This window comes from Fringilla coelebs (assembly GCF_963513975.1).
Source record: "Fringilla coelebs genome assembly, chromosome: 4".
NCBI classification, from domain to species: Eukaryota; Metazoa; Chordata; class Aves; order Passeriformes; family Fringillidae; genus Fringilla; species Fringilla coelebs.
Genome location: NC_140032.1, coordinates 45,358,993 through 45,374,289, shown reverse-complemented (window position 1 = coordinate 45,374,289; position 15,297 = coordinate 45,358,993). Strand labels below are relative to the sequence as shown.

The following is a 15,297-nucleotide window of genomic DNA, read 5'->3' as shown; positions in this document are numbered from 1 at the left end:
ACCCCAAGGGAAGGGGATGTGCAGTCAGGAGAACTTGAAATGAATACATCAATCTCAGTGGAATTGTCTCAGCTGAAGGCTGGCAAGTTTCTAGCTGCAAGATATCAAGCAGCCACAAGAGGTGATCCCTTGTACATGGCTGGTTGCTCAAGAGAAACAGACATCAGCCTTTATCAGGGGTTTGTAAATGCACCTGTTGGCTCTATTTTGCCACTATGATAAATTTCTGATACTTCCTCCTAGAAGTGGTGGGCTTTCCCCTCTTTGAGGAGAGCCTATGCAACTCTTCTCCTTTCTCAGGCACCTTGTTATCTCCCTGTCTCCTTCTCTGGCCTGAGCTGTTCCCAGCTCTTTGTGGCTGCTTCTCCCTGTCTGAGTCCATGTGTCTCTGTGGAACCTTGTGCTGGACACTGTACCCTTCCCAGCTTCTGGGTCTTTGTCCTGTCATTCCCTACTCACTCCTGCTCCCCTGTGCTGGTAAGCCTGGCTGTGAGCTGGGTGGATGGATGTTCCTCTGGCATGAGTGTAGCATGGCTCCCTCCTTAGTTGGTTGGGCGGCTGAGGGAGAGTTGGGGTGTTTGTTTTCCCTCCTGGAGTATCTTGAGCCATGGAATGGACTGACATGGGTTTTCCCTTTTGTCTCATAATCCAGAAGGTACCTGGACTACCCTCTTGTCCTTCCACCATCTGAAACCAGCACAGAACTAAGCAGGTGGATCTGGGCAGAGGGGTTGGGGACTATATTAAAACAATACCTGGACACGTCACCTGGGAAACTACTGCCTATCCAAATATTTCTATTGAATTAATGGAATTTCATGAAGTAATTTTCACCCCAGAACTCAGCACTGTGTGCCAGAACATCTTTAGAAACAGATGCCTTGCTTCAGCTACTTCAAGTGACTAGAGAATCTTCTATGTCCTTAGGTACAGTTGTTGGGGGAAAGTTTTTAATTAACACAGCTCTTGAAGTTTGTCCTATCTGATAGACCTGAATTAGTGTGGGTTTAATTTAATGTCTCTACCAGGTATTGCAGAGGCATTTGAGATTCCACTGGAAACGCTGCACAGCAGTTCTGATAATGGTGCCTGTTCTCAGCAGGTTGAAGGGCTCACTGCTGAGTCCCTCTACTGGAACTGGTGAGGAAGGAGGCAGTTTTCCCCCTTGGCAGATGATGATTTTAGAGGCTATTAAGACACATCTCTCACTATGAATTGGGTGGAGAAGAAACAGAGGAGCAAGCAGGTGTCGTGCACCTCCTTCCCTCCCCCAGCCCCGACACCTGATAACCCTGTTTGGTGGAAGGGTTAGCCTTCAACAGGATGCTTGGAGCTGAAAGGCTCTCTGCTCTGTACCCAGGGATAAGCTTGCACCATCCCAATATTGGGAAGTATCTTGAATCCTGTAAGTTGTGAACAGATACCAGTCACATCTGCAGGGCCAAAGGGTCAGTCAAAGTTCTGATTACGGTTTCCATCTGAGCTGAGCTATCTGAAAACACCAAGAACACTGGTGAGTGAGCAGATGAGGCTGCTGTTTTACAGCACTTGGCCTGTTAGGGTCACACGTGACTCAAGTCTTCCTGGGGAGCAGAAGTGTGCGTATTTGGGAGAGAGAGGGTGGTGAAATACACATCCCTTCAGAGCACATAGCTGCAAAGCCAGGTGAAACTGTGCATGAGGTGTGTTTGTCACACCTTCCGTGTGGGTGTTCAGATAAAGCTCTAAAGTCTGGGGCTTGCTCCATCAGTGCCTCATGGTCCTTGGGTCGGGAGGTTGATTCAGTACGAGCAGATCCCCAAGGCAGCAGGTTTTTGAAAGACTCCTAAAGAATATTTGTTCTGTGAGACCAGACTGTGAGGATCATTTTAGAGATGATAAGTAAACATGCCCCGAGAAAAGGGAGTATGCTGAAGTTCAAGGCAGTCCAACATGACTCTCATTTTTAAAGCAAATGGAAAAGTGCAGGTATCTACAAGTATCAGGCAGCTTCATTTGCTGTGTGTGCAAAGCCCCCACTTATTTTCCCCTCTTAGCCCCTAAAACAAAAGAAAATTTAATATAAATTAGCCAAACAAGAAATTATGGTATCTGCAGCAGCCAGATCTTTCCAAGGACTTCTCAGAGTTTTTCAGCACCCAGAACAGAGTGAGTAAGAATGTTCTCTATGTAATACATTTCAAAAGAGATTTGGTAGTGTTTACGGATAAAGATCCCAAAATCTAAAACCTAAGTCTCTATTTCAACTCAAGCATTCCTAGGCCTTATATGTGTTCCCTCAAGTAACTACATAGTACCAATATGAGGTGAAAAGAGTAGAACTTTTCTTGAAATATTTTCTTGTTAATCACTAAAGGTTATGTTATTTACAAATGCATCTATAGTACAAAAGCCAGAATAATTAAACTTTTTATATTCAGCTTTTGAGAGACTTTTAAAATAATAGTCTCCTTTTTTTACTTCTGAAAAAACAATATTGTAAAATCAGGAAAGAAATATTTTATCCATGTAAAATATGTTATTTAAGGAACATTTTGAGAAGAAAAGTATAAAAATAAATTTAGGGGATTTGACAATTTCTGCTTTATAAGCTTGGTTTCAAGGGAATGACTCTCACAAATAGGAAGCATTGTCCTTGGACTAGCGTCGTACAATCGGGGTGCCCTCTATGGGTGGCTGGGGCAGGAAACAAAGCAGAAAGGATTTTCCACGGTAATTCAGCCAAGAGGGAAACAGCAGTGGATCAGTGGACAAGATGACAGCCTGGCAACATGTTTGTTTAGCTCTAGAATTAGAGGTTGACAGCACACTTGACTGTCAGTATGTATATATACAGGTGTGGCCCTAAAGAGATGGGTGAAATGCTGTACTCTGAGAGCAGAAAAAACTCACAGCAAACACCTTCATCTCACTTGTGATGCTGTTTTTAGAAGTTCCTACTGAAATTAAAAGAAGAAAAAGACCATTGGTGTAGGTATATACAGCATAGATTTAAAAACCGGCGTGCTTTCTTGCTTTTTAATTTTGTTTCCAGTTTTTCCTGTTTACATAGGTCGCATGGAAACAGGAAAAACTAGCACAGGAAACTAAATATTGAAGAAAATATAAAGCACTTTTAAATGCTGGTGTGAGTTGAAGCAGTGTAGCACATGGGCCTACAGCTTAGTGCTTTTCATCACCTCTAAGAGCTCAAACTTTCAGTGAGCTGTACCTAAATTTAATTAATTTTCAAGATTAATCATTAGTAATCAAAAATATGTCTAATATCCAACTTTTTTCCCACGTAAATTCAGTGATCCTTCACCTTCTTTCATTCTTTGACTTACTAATGCAATACAATTTTCTCAAGTAAAAGGCATGAAAGTTGATTTTTCTTTTTCATTTTTTTTTCTTGGTTCATCAAAGCAGAAGTTGAAATATGCATGTACAAATCCAGAAAAATCATAAGACACTTCACCCCCAATAAACAAGTAACTTTAGTACTGATCCAGGGTGCATGATGAAAAGCTCTAAAATGCGCACAAAGAGAATGGATGTGGAAAAAGGAATTCAAAATGAAGCAAAGCACAGCTATCGATAGTGTGTGTGATTAAGGGTAGAACCTTATCTTAATTATAGACTCACAATCCAGAATTACTGCATTGTTTGCAAGTAATTATATCAATGAAGTGATTCAAGATGCAAACCAGTGATCAAAATCTGGCTGGTCAAGAGAGTGGCTGCTTAGATCCTGGTGCTGTCCAAAGGGAGACTCTAAATTCAATACTGAAGATGTGTGGCTGGTGGTATTTGGGCACTTGTGAGCTGAATACATAACCAACGATTTTCCTTAGATTTCACAAACCTGTTATTTTCCTAAGAGGTATTTGCTCTTGTATTTCAGCTCCTTACCTCTAAGTATTGTTTAAAAAAACCCAGAATGCACATAATAATTTTCCTGGGGAAAGTGTGTTCTGTTGGGAAGAAGAAAATCCCCAACCACGAAGGCCTTCTCTGGATATTGCTACAGATGCCTTTCTTACCAAACCTGATTTTCTCTCCCAAAGTTGGAAATCGCCCCCCTAAGTGGACAAAATTTTAATAGCAGCGTGAAAGTTTTAGGAAGCTAATTATGGATAATTGAAAGCAGGGAGTAGGAATGAGAATACTTAGGTGACCTTAATTCCAGCTGTCACTAAGACACATAGCTATAATGAAACACTCATGTCATTACATGCCTTTGAAATTGGTTGCACCAAGCATAAGCATGGTACTTTAAATCCTGACGTTATCCCATGTATTAGTCCTCTTAATTTCTTTTATCCGAAAGACCAATCTTTTTAGGAACTACAATTGTACAAGGATAATTATTCCTCTTTTGCAGATGTGGCCTCTGGGAGCCATCCAGCTGAGCTCCTTATTTCAGTGCAGTCAGGCAGTGCTTACTCACCCCTCAGCTTTAGCAGCCCTGTTCACTTCAATCCCGTGAGGAGTCTGTGATGCCGTTGGCTGATGTTTGGGATCACACAGCTCTTGTCCACTGGGAGACCTGCTGTCTCTGTGTGTGTGGTTTCTGGTGGGCATGTTTCTGATCCTCTGGTTTGCTGGAGGCAAGGGGACCACTGCACTTGCTCTCCTTCAGGTCTGTTTTGTTCACCTCAGGCAAGGACTGTGGCTGTAGGGTTATGGTAGTAATTGGAATGTCTGTTTCCAAGGAGAGTATGATGTCCACATCCTGGTTTGGAACAGTGCCACCTCTTTTTTTGCTGTCCCTGTCAGTCTTTCTCCCTGTGTCCTCTCTCAACCCCTTAGCTGAAATCAGGGTACTAAAAATGTCAGGTTCTCAAAGGAGCAGCTGCTGGATTTGTATTATGGTCAGCTCTAGGGGTCTCAGCATGTTGAGCTGTAAACTGGGGAGAGTCACTGAATCAAGTGGTATGTCACAATTTCTATTTATGGTCAAAAAAGCTTTAAATATCACTAATAATAGGCTTTACATCCTAAGTAGCTGCTGAGGTAAGAGGAAGAATGTGGTATGAGGATAGCTGTTGAAGGACTAAACTGGCAGCAGGAAAAAAGCAATACTATTGAGCAACAAGAGGCTTTGTGCTCCCATGCCCACTGAATGCTTTGGAACATCCCATGCAAATAACTCACTGCATTCAGCAAATATTCCTGAGGAAAGTTCTGTGAAACTAGATTTAAGATAACTTTTAGATAAACCTTGTGACCCAGTGTGCAGTGGCAGAGCAGTGTGTGGTGGGAGAAAGCGAGGGCTTGACACGGCCAGCCTTGCTGGGTCACCTCCAGACACAGCCACACATCTGGGCAAGGCCAGCTCATGTCAGTTCCTACTACCCTAGAGCAATGGGATCCCTGTCGTGATCTATTTCCAGAGCTTGGGTATTTTTTGGGTCCCAGGGAGGAAGGACATATTGTGTGACTCTGAATAACAAAGATTTTTACAAAAAGAAACACAAAGATTTCAGTAGATTGCTCATGGGCCTTAGGAGGTTGAGCATGGTTTGACACCAGAAAAAGAGTATGATGATGAGATCTGGAGTTTTTTGAAACAGAATAGGAAAATAAGTCCTTTTCATCAAAGTATAAAATAACTTCTGGCTACAAGGAACAAAGAAGAATTTCCTTTTTGTCTGGGTTTGTACATGTGGGAATGTTTTGCCCTCTTACTGCATCTTCAGTGCTAGCCACTACTTGTTACTGTATTGGATAGACCAGCACTCAGGAACAAAGTCCAGTTTGTCTAAGAAAATTGTTCTGCACGGAGAGAAGTGTAGTAAAAAGTCTGGAGAATATGAAATTAAACTGAGGAAATTAGAAATGTCATTTTCTAAATAAAGACTGTCAGGAAAATGCTTCTCACTTGAAAGGAGCAGGACTTGGCACTTGGTTTGGAATGCTCATGGACCTTGCCTGCAGCAACAGCCGTTGCAGTTGAGCTGTTGCTAGACAAGGGCCAGGAAAAACAGTGAGATGCAGTTAAACAGTGGTGAATTTAAGGGATCTGCTCACGACAGTGTCACTTTTGAGGGGGTGTAATCAAAGCAAAACATTTAAAATTAGTTTAAATGCTTCTCGCAAACAGGACCAGGCCACACCTGTCACTGGACAAAGTCCTAGTTGCTCTTGCTCCAAAGGTTGTGACTCAAGCTGAAAAGAAAGCTGTTGGCAGGCTGGAGAGAAATGTTTTCTGTTTGGTGTGTGAAAGGCTTCACCAAAAAAAGAACTGTAAAAATATAAGGCAGAACCTTAATCTCTGAAAGTTTTTATCTGACAGCATCTTCCTACATACTTTCCTCTTATATAAACTCTGTATGAATATAAAAAGAACTTTTAATAATTCAGGTTACCAAAATCATAGTTGAAGGAAAGGAGAGATTTGGGTCATATTTGCCAGATGAATTCATCAGCAGGTGAGCAGTAGGCCACAGTGCAGAGATTTGGCTAGGGCTTCTTTCATGATAAGACACAGTAGACTGCAAAAGTAAAAAATGTTAGCTCACATTTGAAGGTGTTAAAGGCCCTGCAAATTTCACTGAAAACAAAGCCACCCTTCAGTTATTTTTTTGTCTGTGAATGATGAAGTGCTAAGGCAACTCTTAAGGGTGGGAAAGTTAGTGACAGTGTGTAATGGAAAAAGTGTCTACTTTCTCATTCAGATATGAAAGTGTGAAAGAGGATGGAAGTAACACAGATTTGGTATGATTTTAAATCATATGCTTCCTGTTCTCCCCATGAAAATAACTAACACACCTTCTGGGTTGAATGTTCCAAAAAACAGTGTCTGTTGCTGATAGTTTAGTTGTGTTTGGACTCCACAGATTCTCTTTGTTAAAAGCACTGTGTATAGTTGTGTTTTGTGAGCCACCACTGGAAGTCTTTGTCTCTGCTGCAGCACATGGGGTTCCTAATCAGACTGAATGGAACAACTAGGAAGCAGCCCAGGCTGAGGAGAAAAGGACAAAGCTGAACATGTCTGGAGTACAAAAACCACAATCACACAAGCTGCTTAGGCTGTAACACAAGAGAATGGGTGATAGAAGGAAGGATCCCTGTATCTGCTGCAGAAGTGCAGGTGGAAAGTGTAGCAAAACCATTTAACATCTGAGACAGATATCTTGAAAATCCAGCTGTCAGGAGGAGATAAAGGATTTGGGAATATCAAATGGACACAACAATTCACAATCTCTGAATTGTGAATTCCTGCCCTCTTCACTCCCAAGCTGAAAGTCACTCTGCTTTCACTGTGCTTGTTAGCAATGCAGCAGCTTGAGGTGTATCTCAGCCCAGCTCAAGGCTCTCTTTTGATTGCAAAGCACTCCTCAAAGAAGTCCCTGTCCCAAAGATCTCAAAAGCTCTCAAAGACAAGGCAGCTGAAGGTAGCACATGCCACTGCATGCCACAAAGCTGGCAGTGCTGCTCAGCCACATGCTTCTGCTTACACAATCACTGGTGCAGCAGTTAACGCTGCAACAGAAGTGATAAGCAAATGTTATCATTAAAGAAAAACAAAGCAAAAAAGCCCCTCTTGTCTAAGGGCAAATGCTTCCAATAACCAGGGGAGGATGTGGAGTTATAGGAAATAAAACTCTTTTTAACTGGATGCATCATAAAATGCCATGATAGCAGCTGGCAATCTGCAAAGTGAGAGGATTAAATGCGTTCTGCGTATCTACAGCAGCTTGTTGCAGTTGACATGTCTTTTTCCATAGAATTTTGTTTGTTTCAAATGCCAAACTAATTGCAGATAACTCCCAGTAAGAGCAAGGTAAAACACCAGCTAAATGCATGACCATTAAAAATGTTTCTTTTTTTCCTTACTAATATATGCTTAAAATAATCATTGTGCAGTTTTCATCTTATTTTTATTCTGCTTTAATATCCCTGTGTAATGCCACAAAACTTCATCTTGGGACAGCCAAGGCTGGAAAATAGGGGTTTTGTGTTCCTTGGGAGGAATCACCCCCAGATTTCATGCTTACATGCTTGTTTCTGTATCTGACATATTTTAACATATTAATAGTTTGAGAACCATTATTTTTTCCTTTCCTTTGGGAAACAGAACATCTTGAGACTTGGCTAAAATAGACTGCCTTTAAGGGCTAAAAACTAAAAAAAAAGACAGCTTACATGTTGTTGTAAAGCATTTCTGTGCAGTTTTCCCTGTAATGCATTTGATGTTTACAGGATATGTTCAATTTACTGGGTCTTGATGGTAGGAGGAGTTGCTGCATAACTCACCAGTGACTCTACTATTTCTCAATCCTCCAGTGATCCCGAGCCATTCCTGGCAGAATTTCATGCCATGTTATATCACAGTGAGCTGTGTCAGACCAATCCTGCAATCTTGAGATGACATCCTGACAGGATGTAGTTGAGCAGGAGCTGGTAAAGATGTTATTTGGGGATCGATTCCTTAGGAGTCCTGGATTTCCAGTTTCCAATGAGAATTGCTTGATGATAGTCCAAGCATGTGGGAAATCACAAGGGTGATAGGGGAACATGATAATCGAATAATCATTTGAAATTATTAGTGCCTTTGCTATAGATTTCTATAAGACCAAGGGTAAATGCTGTGTCAGAAAGGACCCCTACAAGAGAGCTGGGTGCACCGCAGAGCACAGCATGCTGCATCCGTTCTCAGGGCAGTCTTTAGGAAGCTGTGCTTTGCAAGAGTGCAGCAGTGTGTTCCAAGGATGTTTATGTGTTTCTCATTACGCCTGGGAGTGGATGAGACAGCACTGCAGTGGCACACTGATGTAGCCATAGGAAATTTAGAAAAATGAGCTAGTTTTTTTATTATATGCCTTAGTTCGAAGGGGAAATTGTTAGAAAAGAGGCTGGGCTGCATTATGTTTCTTGGCTCTGTAAGCTGTGAGTTTGTAACTGAATGCTGTTTTCTGAATGCTCCTTCCAGCTGTATGTCTGCTTCCCTCCTTTTTTGGTGTTATCTTATATTTTTCTTTTTTCAACAGATCGACAAGACATTTTACAATTCCATTTTAAGGAAAAAATACATCCGTTCACGCTTAATCAGAGTGAGGTATGTGAGATTATAATAAATGCACACAGCTGAGATAAAATTAAATGTACACCAAGCCCAGCTAGATCTGATTCAGTAAAGTGTATTGTGTGTAAAACCAGAGCAAAATCCCTAACTGAGCATAATCTGGTTCTGAACCTTGCTCTCCTTTGGATCTTAATGCAGAAGATACCCTTCAGTCAGTCAGTCCAAATTCCAACAAGTTTGTCTTCAGATCCTGAGCAAGCTTTAGTTATTAAAGCAGAGATAACTAAAGCTATCTAAAACCAAAAGGGATTTTCAAACCTATTTCTTACACTGTAATGTAAGATGTCATTTCTAGCATTGCTATTGCACTGGGCTTGTCAAGTAAAACCAGGCTGTGCTGGCTCAGAAAGTCCCACTTATCATTGTGGCTCTAAGAATGGGCATAAGTAGGTGCCCAGGAAACAGTAGCAGCACAACAGACCTGTGATAACTGCTCCCTGGTATGCTCCCTGCCTCCAGGTATTTACCACTTGGGAGTTCTTGAAGTGGTTGTGGTTTGTTTAGCAGCCCTCGGTGGCGTTATTTCCCAAGGACTTGTCTGTTTTCTCCTGGGCTCTTGAAATCCGTGCACCTCGGTCCTTTAGGAAGGAGATACCCGTGAAGAACCACCTTCTTCAGATCATTCAATGACCCCTAGCTCTTGTGCTGAAAGAGACGATAAAGAGTTGATCACTGCCCCTCCTCTCCATGCAATTACTGATACTGGATGCTCCCATCATACCCCTTTTCTCTCTTGTATTCAATAAGATCCACTCTTTTTTAATTTTTCTTTTTTCAGTTGGAAATCCCAGTCTACTCAGCATCCTTTGCATTTCAAACTGTTTCTTATCATCCCGTTTTATACATCTCTCAGGTCTGCTGCTCCTGCTTTTTTGAGATGAAGGGGTCAGACCCATAGTTGAGATTATCATTGAGCAATGTGGAGCTTTTTTCCCTCTTTTACTCTCTGTTCAACTGCCAATAATACATAATGTTTAATTTGATTTTTTAAACCGCTGTTAAGTGCTGAAAATGATCTTTTTATGTAACAGTCTATTGTAGTACTAAGATCCTGTTCCTGAGCGACAGTGTTCAACATTTTGCAAATAAATCTTGAATGCCTTCATAATCATAGACTAAAGCTGCAAGACCAAGATCTAAAGTGCTGAATGTGCTCCTCTTTGTTCTTACATGGTTTGTGACATCCTGCCTCTTCCTCTACCTTAGCTTAATCCCCAGTTACACACAAGCTTTAAGGATATTTTTCATACTGACTAGAGTGCTGCAAGCATAGGCAGGGTGATTTAAGGATCTGAGAGGCCAATATGTAGGGCTAAGTGGTATTTTTCATTATTTCTTTTTCCCAAGGACAGACTGAGGTACTTGTGATGTTTGCTGCGTTGGATGCAAGATTTGCATGCGCCAAAGCTTGTTTGCTTTTTCAGATATACACTCTTTATGCCTCTTCAGGGGCTCAGACTGCATGTTCTTTTGAGCAGGGTCATGGTTGGGAATTTACTTGGGAAGGACTGCGCATATCTTTTGGCTCAGCATAAGCAATGCATTAATAATAATGCCCACTGCTCCCTGAGAAAGACAATACTAATCTTGACGAGGTGTCCTTGGCTCTGTATCTCTGCTATATAATAAGTGAATCAGGGTGGGCAGTACTTACCTGAGGGTTTCGAGAGGTGTGGTTTGCTTGCAAGAGTTGATATGGTAATTCCAGTGTGGCATAGCACAGGAAGAGGAGTGGGGGGGAGAAGTGAGGGAACACCTCAGAAATGCGGAGCAACACCCACAGTTGGATCAGATAATATCTGGAAAATAAACCAAGTGGCAATCACACTGAAGTCAGAACAAATGGAAAAAACAGTCTGTTGAAAAGTTCACATATGACTTCTCTGTCTCAATTATGAGATCCTTGAGGCAAGGAGTGTGTCTTTCTGCTCACCTACAAACCACTTGGCATGCCTTGGTGTGCATAAAGCATATGGCCTTTTCTTTCCCTTCACTGGCGATATCAGGAATGTCTATTTCAATTTGGCACATGTTCCTTTCAAAGATTAAAGCCTGATTGCATGAGTTCTGTATAAGCTGTCTGTCTTCTGTTTTTCCTTTATGTAATTACAAATTTCCAAGTCAGTGAGATATAACTAGGAGATCTTCTCTTTTCCTTTCCTATCCAAAGAAAGAGCAACCTGCTTTTAGTTCTTCCCCTGTATGAAGTAACTGTGATTTCATCTGTTGTGGCTTGTGTCTCATTGCTTCTTGGTTCAGGTGGGAGGAGGCACAGGAGAGAAGGTTCCTGGTGCAAGCTCTTACCTTCCCTTTGTGATGACCAGGGATAAGATATCTGCAAGTACAGAGCAAGATTCACTATGCCAGATTAGTCAGTTTGATGTTTGTAGTCTATCATTCCATCTCTTGCAGTATCTGATGCTTTAAGGAAAATGAAATACAACTACCAGGTGAATTCAAGCTGTTACAAGACTTTTGTCCCTTTTCTTTCCTCTGATCTTACATGAAAACTGTGGAATTGTGTCTCAATGTGTGTGCTGCTTGCACTTTTCAATGAGGTGCTAAAGGCCCCTTTTGTGATGCATCTCTTTGACTTCCATAAATATACTGTGGGTATGCTGCCAAGTTTCGTTTATTGTTGCACAACATGAGGTTATTAGGAACATTCTCCAAGAGGTTGCTGCTGTGGAATTAGGTTGTGTGGTCTCTCCCCATCTCCCAAAAAGGTCCAAGTAACTTTTTGATGATGATTATAAATTTTTATTCCGCGTATGTACAGGGCCTTTGAAAGGTCTGTGTAGATACTGTTAATCACCTGAATCATGTTTCTAAGTGCTGCTTATCCAGCTTTTCATTGCAATCAAATTAATTCCTTCCTCTCTTCTGTCTCAGGCGCGTAGTCAGCGACTGCTTTTCAGACTCTATTATAAAATTGGTCTGGCCATTTGTTCACAGAAAGAACCATGCCACCTTCTAGCCTATGATGCATTTGACCATGCAGTGTTCTTGGATTTCTTTTGGTAATTCCTTGTCACAAATGTTTGAAAATGTATCGAATCTTTTATGTTACATTGCCATTGCTAGAGGAGCTAAGATAAAAGCTAAGAAATGCAGAAGTGGGCTGGAGGTAATGAGACTCTTTCATTGGTTTGCAGCCCAGATACTGAAGGTGTGATGGCAGAGGCTTTGCTCACATTCTGGTTCTCCGCTACGGACTCTAGAGAAGCACTGCGGGAAAGAGTTGGGAAGATCTTACGGAGGGGCCTGAAAAAATACACAGGGCCTCTGCGGATAAATGTCCGATCTTCTTCCATCTCAAGTAAGTATATTATATTTCTTTTAAAAGTAATTCTTTCCATTTTCTGATGGATGGAACTTGGTTTTTTCTGTTTTGAAGGTAGCTTTTGATGTTACTGTGTCTGAATGACAGTCTTGCATGCTCCTTAAGTTAGACCAAAATCAGCATAATCTTTCAAAAATATCTTAATTATGGATATCTGGGAGCAGTTCCTTGGTTGTTTTGCCACCAAGTACAGCCTCAGCCTTCCTCCAAACTGCAGTACCAACTTTATGTTACTGTCATGGAGCCTGAAAGTGCAGGAGGTATGCTTGGATGACAAGGGGAAAGAACCAATGCACTGAAAAAATAATATTTGGTGTGAAGATCAAAATCCTTGCAAATTGCCCAGAGGAAAGGGAAAGAAAGGCATAATGTTCTTATCCTCAAGACTTCTCAGCTAGGGATTCTATCCCCTTCTTCACAAAGCAGACACAAATTTGCAGGATATGACCATTAACTGCACTACCTTCCACACTTTGGTTCTGCTACAGAATTTTTGCGCCGGCTTAGAATTTTGTCTCTGTCTTGGCTTCAGTTATATATAGTCAGCAATTTTTCTGTGTGTCAAACTTTTCAAGGATGAGTTGCTGGTTGACAGCTAGGGACAGACACTTGCTCCATTTGTTTTGGCAGAATGACTTGCTCCATGTGCAAGGGTGACAGTACAGTAAGAGAGTGGGTGCTTGCTGCTTGCTGTTCCACACTAGACCACTTGAACCAGCAGAAAGCTGCAGAGGTTGGACAGCTGTATTTAGAGAACAAGATACCTGGGCCAGATTCCATACTGGATGGATCCAGACTTCCTCCCACTCAGAAATGAGCAGAAGCAACTTGTTCCTCCTCTTGGTGCTTGACCTGGGCACATATTTGCATTGTGGTAATGCAATGAAACTCAAATATGAGCTGTCACACTCCCATTGTTTCTTGATGGGCCAACCTGCCTTCCCCTTTGGAATGGCTCAGGATGATAGGTGACATCCCTCTGGGCAAGTAATCACCATTTCTCTGCCATGTTGTTTATATGCCAGTAGTTCCTGTTCAACAAAGTGCACATGTAAATTCTCCCAGATAAAAATACTGTGTGGGTATCAGAGAGATTTGAAGAGATTTGTTTTTGTTTACACAGTTGGATGATGAGTTAGTGAATTTTGAATCTTCAGCTTAATTTGATGCTTTACATAAAGGATAAAACTGGAAAGAGTGCAAAAATTATTGTTAAAAAACGTCTGTGATCTTATCAAGTCAAGCTGCTTTTATTCAGTCTGGTAATTGTGGGAAGAGAATCAAAACTGTTTTAGTTGACCTTGAACTGCACCAGGAATGTTACAGTAATGCAATAATAGCTAATTAAAAAATTGGCTAATGCAATTGAATTGCAATGTTTTCATTAAATAGTCTCACTAAGAGATGGCATCTGTATTACTTTATCAAAGTTGTGTGACAAACTTTGCATTGCTTTTCTTGGCTCTCCCAGCCTAACCATAAAACACTGCACAGGTCAGCTACTCATTAGAGGACTAGCATTGTGCAAGTGCTAGGAGTGACACAAAAGAACATAAACAATACCTTGGCATTTCTAAGAGACAACAATAAAAGGCTGTCCAAAAAATTTTTTTGAACTTTCTTTGCTAATAGGATTTCAGCAATGGTATGAAGCTTAGGCCAGATCCTAAATGGTGTTGCCATTTCAAGTGGACTCAGGAGAAGAGTATAGAATGGAGAGCTCCTGTGCTGTTAGTGGAGGTGCTGGTCTCAATTTATAAAACCCATTCCTCACACTTGGGAGAAATGACAATTTTCAACAGATCCTGGAGGTCCAGAGAAGAATCTAGGTTTTGCATTTTCTACTTTTCTCTCCCCTCCTGAAATATCTTGTCAACTATTAGTATTTAAGCCATGGAATCTAAGAAGCCCTAGATTTTTTCCATGCTCTGAAGGCACCTTTCTGAATATTGCTTCATTGTACCTTTTTGCCAACTGAAATCCTTATTTATCCTAAGGCATTTTCAGAATGACATTATCATAATGGCTTGTAAAAAATCATTAACCTGTTCTTTGTAACCACCTTATCAAAATATTCTAATTTAGGGGCCATGATATAGCTCACTTTAGCTAAGCATGGCTCACTAGTTGAACAAATCCAGGTCAGGCACTTATTTATATCACATGCTAGGGGGAGTCTGATAAAGGGAACCTCCTTAAGTCTTCCTCCCCTGAAATAATCACCTTGTTGTTCAACACCATGTCTCAACCTGCACTTCACTCACAAGAATTTGCATTGAGAATCAGCTCCAACAAACTCCTCCAAACTGGGTGCTACACTTGGGACCTTCAAGCTGCAGTTAAGGGCAGCACTACAACATTAAGCAGTCTGCCAGTCCAGGGGTAGAACTTGCTTTGCCTCTGCATTCCTGAGGATTGGAAATAAAGAGGGGACAATATTTTCTTAGTTTTTTGGGTTTTTTACTAAGAGAGAAGCTTGATCATACACATATGAGAAAATAGAAAATGTGCAGAACTTCAAGGAAAACAACATAATACTGTCTCTGGTTATTCTGTCACAAAACAGTAGATGTTCTTTACACAGGACTGCAAAAATACATTTTTGTCAGTATACCTTCAAATGTATTATTACTGAAGTTCCTGCTTTCTTATTTAGCTGGACATCAGAGTCCCCTGATCAAGGATTTTACCTCGACACATTCCCTCTGATTTGGATAGAAAATAAGAACTGATAGAATTCTTTGCACTTGTGTACAAACCCTACTAGAAGCCAAATTTTCAGTGAGGAACTAAGCAAACCTTCCCTGAAGAGCAGTGCAAGGGCAATCAAAGTGAGATATCAAAGTGTCAGATGGCTTGGAAACACCCATGTTAGGACTTGCTC

At 41.2% G+C, this 15,297-nt stretch overlaps 1 protein-coding gene across 1 annotated transcript in view; it reads left to right on the top strand.

Annotated features, from left to right (window-relative positions):
• LOC311153054 (transmembrane protease serine 11E-like) overlaps positions 1-15,297 on the top strand; it is a gene marked incomplete at both ends in the record, with an annotated part of 39,410 nt that overhangs the window by 12,855 nt on the left and 11,258 nt on the right. Inside the window, 2 exons of the mRNA XM_084204605.1 lie at positions 8,976-9,043; positions 12,226-12,389. Of these exons, the coding sequence (XP_084060731.1) occupies positions 8,976-9,043; positions 12,226-12,389 (232 nt within the window). The remainder of the gene's footprint in view (positions 1-8,975; positions 9,044-12,225; positions 12,390-15,297) is intronic.